Genomic DNA, 5,325 nt, shown 5'->3' with positions numbered 1-5,325 from the left:
GCGTGTGCGTGTGCGTGCGTGTGCGTGTGCGTGCGTGCGCGCGTGCGTGCGCGAATGGGAATGCGATTGCATATGCTCATGCGTATGTAGCGATTATCTGATCGCAGCGAGGGATCCCCCGTACCATTTGCGTCGGACAGTGAGTTGCGCCGCCCCTGACTACCTGTCTACGCGCTCAGTCATTCGCCAACTATTTCCTGTTATAATTCAAAAACTAATCTTCTGACAACATTTTCGCAAAGGAAAAATCGTCTTAGAATTAAGTCAGGAATACGACATTTCAAGGACACTATGTTCATTTTGAATCACCCTGTATATTTGTTGTATATGAGTTATAATTATGTTTCTAATTTATTTGATTTGTGTTTAGATTTGTATTTCATCTATATGCCAAACGGAATGCATAAGTCCACTGAAGCATGCGATGCAATTGAGGAGAGACATGATCGCGGTTGCATGCGAGACACTGAATAGATTATTTTCGACGAATGAAGATAGACTTGTTAAACAGGTAAAGAGAAAACTTGTATAATTCAAGTACATATACTGCATTCAAAACTATTAATATAATATTGCTGTAGGCATTAGATGCCGAGATGGTACCATATCTCTTAAATATATTAGAAGGACGATTAGATATTGTTGAAAATCCTGCCACAACCAAAGCACAAATAGTAAAAGCTTTAAAAGCCATGACAAAAAGTTTACTTCTCGGTGAAAAAGTTAATGCCATTTTGGAAAAGTCGAGTGTATGGGCAGAGTATAAGGATCAGCGACATGATCTGTTTATTTCGAATAATACCATTTCTGGTTATCTGACAGGTATAATATATGTGAATAACTTGAATGTATTCTTGAATATTCTTTTTACCAAATTTTCTTTACCATTTCTTGATTGTTATTTAGCTGGAACACCAGTATCTGCTGGCTATTTAACTGCAGGGCCAAGTACTACTTTGACCACGGGCCCACCACCAGTAGAAAAAGACGATAGTTTAATTAATAGAAACGATAGCACCTGATATAGATAATATTGTAAGTGGTACAAAAGGCAGTAAAAACATTAATATTGAGAGATTCCTATCGGTAATACCGATATAGAGACTATATTGTCTGTGATTTTTGGCTTCTTAAAAAGAAAGAAATTTATTAATTAAATATATTGTTTTTGCTATGTAATCTGAATGTTAAGGTTACAAAATATAATATTTTGTTCTTTGTTTACGTTTATATGAGAACGATAGTAATGTAGCTATAAATATTAATTATCAGTTTTTAAAGATAACATAAGTATATATAAGTAAAATTATAATATATATATTCCTCTTAAGATACAAAAGAATTTCTACATATATACACAAACATATATACATACCAATCACACGCGCGAGCATGTATATATGTGTATGTATATTACCAAATAAGTCTTTGGACACATTTTTTTATTTTATACGCAATAGTGTCGTAATATGAGATCTTGTCACTTTTCTGATAAACGAATTTACATTTGTAAGTTCGTCTGTAAAACGTTTCAGAAATAAGAATGAAATTTGATAATATTGACACGTTTAAAATTGACTTTTTCTTTCATAAAAATCAAAGTGAAGAAATAATTATCGGTTAATAAAGCTTAGTAATGTCATGCTTTTTCTGATATTTTTTGGTATTTAATCGTACGGTTGGCATTTCTTATTTATGGCCCATTTCTAAGCTTAGTTGGCGGTTAATTACATTTTTACTTGAATTTTTATTAAGCAAAGATTGATAATACAAAGAGAAAAATTTATTTTATTAGGTGTGTCGGAAAGTTCCGTCCATCTAGCGGCGAATAGCTATAGCTAGAACTGTCGATAACTCTAATGTCTAAACTAAGCTTAATTTTTTAGTTTTACTATCTGTCAATAAAATTCAGTATATAAAAGTATACGTTTGCATCAATAACATTGCTTTTTACTGCATCGAAAATGTCGACATTTGAGCCAAATAAGCGTCATTTGCGCGAAGTGTTAATCTTTTACTTCAAATGGAAGAAAACTGCAGCTGAAGCTCATCGAATGTTTGTAGAAGTTTATGGTGATAGTGTTCCTTCCGATATAACAGAGAATGGTTTCGACGCTTTCAAAGTGGTGATTTTGATGTGGAGAATAAAGAGCGTTCTGGATGGCCAAAAGCATTTGAAGACGAAGAATTGCAGGCATTGGTGGAGGAAGATCCGTGTCAAACGCAAAAACAACTTGCAGAAACATTAAATTATGCTCGATCTGTTATTTCCGATTGTTTGAAAGTCTTGGAAAAGATCTACTAGGAAGGAAAGTGGATCCCATATGAACTAAAGCCAAAAGATATTGAAAGGCGAAAAACCACCTGCGAAATTCTGCTTGCTAGGCAATAAAGAAAGGGATTTTTGCACCGAATTGTGACCATGGACACAGTATAACCATACCCAGTAGCGACACTAGCCGGTTTGACTTTAACCAAATTTCAGTACGCATGCATGAATTTGTACATTTAACAATATGGATGCGTCCAGAGTACACACATTACAGGTAACCTCAATTTACAGTTTCATGACGGGGTGCTTTCCAGCAAGGACGGAATCAGACACTGTGTAACACAGAGAATCGTTTCATCCTTGTTTAACATAGGTAAACAATAAGGATGTAATGATTCACTATGTAAAGCCAGCGGCACACGGTGCTTGTTTTCCTGCTGGATTGCTAGCTAGATCAGATTCTTGCCATCGGATTGGCCGCGATATTGGCACTTTCAGCACCGCAGCCAATACGGTGGCAAGATTCTAATCCAGCTAGCAATCCAGCAGGAAAACAAGCACCGTGTGCCGTAGGCTTTACACTGTGTCTACTTGTGTCGTAGCTGGAAAGCACCCCATGTTCTTCGTGTGGCTTCCGTTTCTTGAAATTAATAATAATAATAAATTAATCGTTATTTTACTAGAAAAGAGTGATATAATCATCATTAAAATGCCTACCTGATATTAATGAAGAAGAACTTTATTACCTTCAAACATACAAAGCCTAAGAAGGGGGCTTGGTTTACAGTTTATCTATCTATCCTCACACATCCATCCATACTCTGCTCTCGTGTATATTTCCTCTTTATCCTAGTTTACTCAACTAGCCTTCATTTATCTATTAGCATAATACGTTACAACCTTTCCTCTCTTACCTATTATCTATTTAATTTATCAATTCCTCCTTGCAAATTGCAAAAAATTACCTCTCTAGTCATTCTTGTATTCCTAACTCGTTTCCTTGCTTCACAATTCTATCCTTTTCTATTCCTTATTCTATTTTATTCTATTTCTCGTAGCTACTCTTTCGCTTTTAAATCCGTACATGAAGTCTATATTCATACCTATTCATAATCCTATTCATTCCTATTCATAATCCTACGCCTCACTCTATCAATCAACTTATCTATGTATACCTTTTACTCACGCTTTCTTTATAAATTTACTTCGCCTAACTATTTGCATAGAATTTCCTTTCTAGCCATTCCTGTATATTCCTGGCTCGTTACTTTGCCTCACATTTCTATCCTTTTCAATTCTTGTTCCATTCCTCGCCGCATTTCTTCCTCTTTTAAATCTGTAACTTTTACTCACGCTTTCTTTATAAATTTACTTCGCCTAACTACTTGCACAGAATTTCCTTTCTAGTCATCCCTGTATATTCCTGGCTCATTACCTTGCCTCACATTTCTATCCTTTTCAATTCTTGTACCATTCCTCGCAGCTTTTCTTCCTCTTTTAACTCTGTAACTAAAATCTGTATTCATACACCTATATCTAAAAACTAAATCTATCTTTTATTCTAATTTACTCGACTAACCTCCATTCATCTATTTGCGTTATACATAAAACCTTTTCTCTCTTACCTATTATCTTCTTAATTTATCATTTCAAACAATCAACTCACTCATAATCCTACACCTCGCTCGATCAATCGACTTATCTAAACATACCTTTTACTCATTCTATTCCTCGTAACTTTTCTATTCTCTTTTAAATCCGTAACAAAAATCTATATTCATACCTATATCTAAAACTAAATCTACATTTGATGTTATTCTGCCTTAAGCATTTTCTTATCCAGAAATTCTTCGTGTATCCTTGTCCCCATCACGTCTTCATCTCCATTCCTTATTCTTTGTCCTCTTTATTCGAACCTTTTTAAAATGTCCCATAACTTGCCTCTTATTTACTTGTACCTCTCCATCGCCTTATGTTTTCCTGCCTTATGCATTTTCTTCTCCAGAAATTCTTGTCCTTACCTCCGTCTCGTCTTCCTCGCCATTTCTTGTTCTTTGTCCTCAATATTCGAACCTTTTTTAGAATGTCCCATAACTTGCCTCTTATTAGGGTTGGATTATACTGGCCGTAATCTGTTAACTTATGCCGTAATCTGTAAAAATTGACCAATTATAATCGATTATTCCCCTCTCATTCGACTGTGATTGGTCAATTTTTACAGATTACGGTATAAGTTAACAGATTACGGCCAGTATAAATCAACCTTTACTTGTACCTCTCCACCGCCTTACATCACGAAACGGCCTGTGAACTTTCGTAACTCCTATTACCGTTTTCCTTTTTTTCTTTACGTCGAAAACCTTATTACAACGTTATTTTCTTGCGTTGCCGCCTCCTTATCTGAACCTCGTTTTCTGGTCCAATCCTTATGAATACATCCTCCTTTTCCTCTAACTATTCTCTTCTTACCTCTGCCTTATACATTATATCGAACACAGGAGATATTATACTTTTTGCGATATAATCGTGATACTCTTATGCAATTCTTTCCATATTCCGAAGATCATGTTTTCTTCATCCTTTATAATCACATTACTATTCCATTCTTGATCCTTCCCTGTACATTCTTGCCTTAAATTTTGATATTGCCCGTACATTTCCTTTTCCTCTTCTCCTGGCTCATCCTCTTCACCTTTTTCGTTCCTATCTGAAGTTATATCCGCATCATTGACCTCTGCAACCAGTTACTTTTGCCTAGGATCTGTCCTTCCTTTTCCCGCTTTTTCCGCCGTACCAGTCGCGTCCCTCGGCAATATAACATCCTATTTACCTCTTACATTCCTAATTCCTTATCCTACACTTTACAAAACTCCTTTCCTACACATACCCTATACAATCTCATTTAAACCTTCACGTACACACCTTCTCTTTTACTTAAAACTGACCTATTTAATTATTATCGTACAAAACATCGCAGTCCATCTCAACATACATACGCTCACATGCACGCCACCTAACCAAGTCCACCTGATATTAATGTATTTTCTTCAGAT

At 35.5% G+C, this 5,325-nt stretch overlaps 1 protein-coding gene across 1 annotated transcript in view; it reads left to right on the top strand.

Annotated features, from left to right (window-relative positions):
• The window catches only part of Rme-8 (receptor mediated endocytosis 8), a 43,684-nt gene extending 42,636 nt beyond the window's left edge, over positions 1 to 1,048 (top strand). The window contains exons 16-18 of the mRNA XM_018544071.1: positions 371 to 511; positions 582 to 822; positions 907 to 1,048. Coding sequence (XP_018399573.1) covers positions 371 to 511; positions 582 to 822; positions 907 to 1,022 — 498 coding nt within the window. The 3' untranslated portion in view covers positions 1,023 to 1,048. The remainder of the gene's footprint in view (positions 1 to 370; positions 512 to 581; positions 823 to 906) is intronic.
• The last annotated feature ends 4,277 nt before the right edge of the window (positions 1,049 to 5,325 follow it).

Source organism: Cyphomyrmex costatus, unplaced genomic scaffold, assembly GCF_001594065.2.
Source record: "Cyphomyrmex costatus isolate MS0001 unplaced genomic scaffold, Ccosl1.0 scaffold416, whole genome shotgun sequence".
In the NCBI taxonomy this organism is placed as follows: domain Eukaryota; kingdom Metazoa; phylum Arthropoda; class Insecta; order Hymenoptera; family Formicidae; genus Cyphomyrmex; species Cyphomyrmex costatus.
This window is presented reverse-complemented; position numbering and strand designations above follow the sequence as displayed.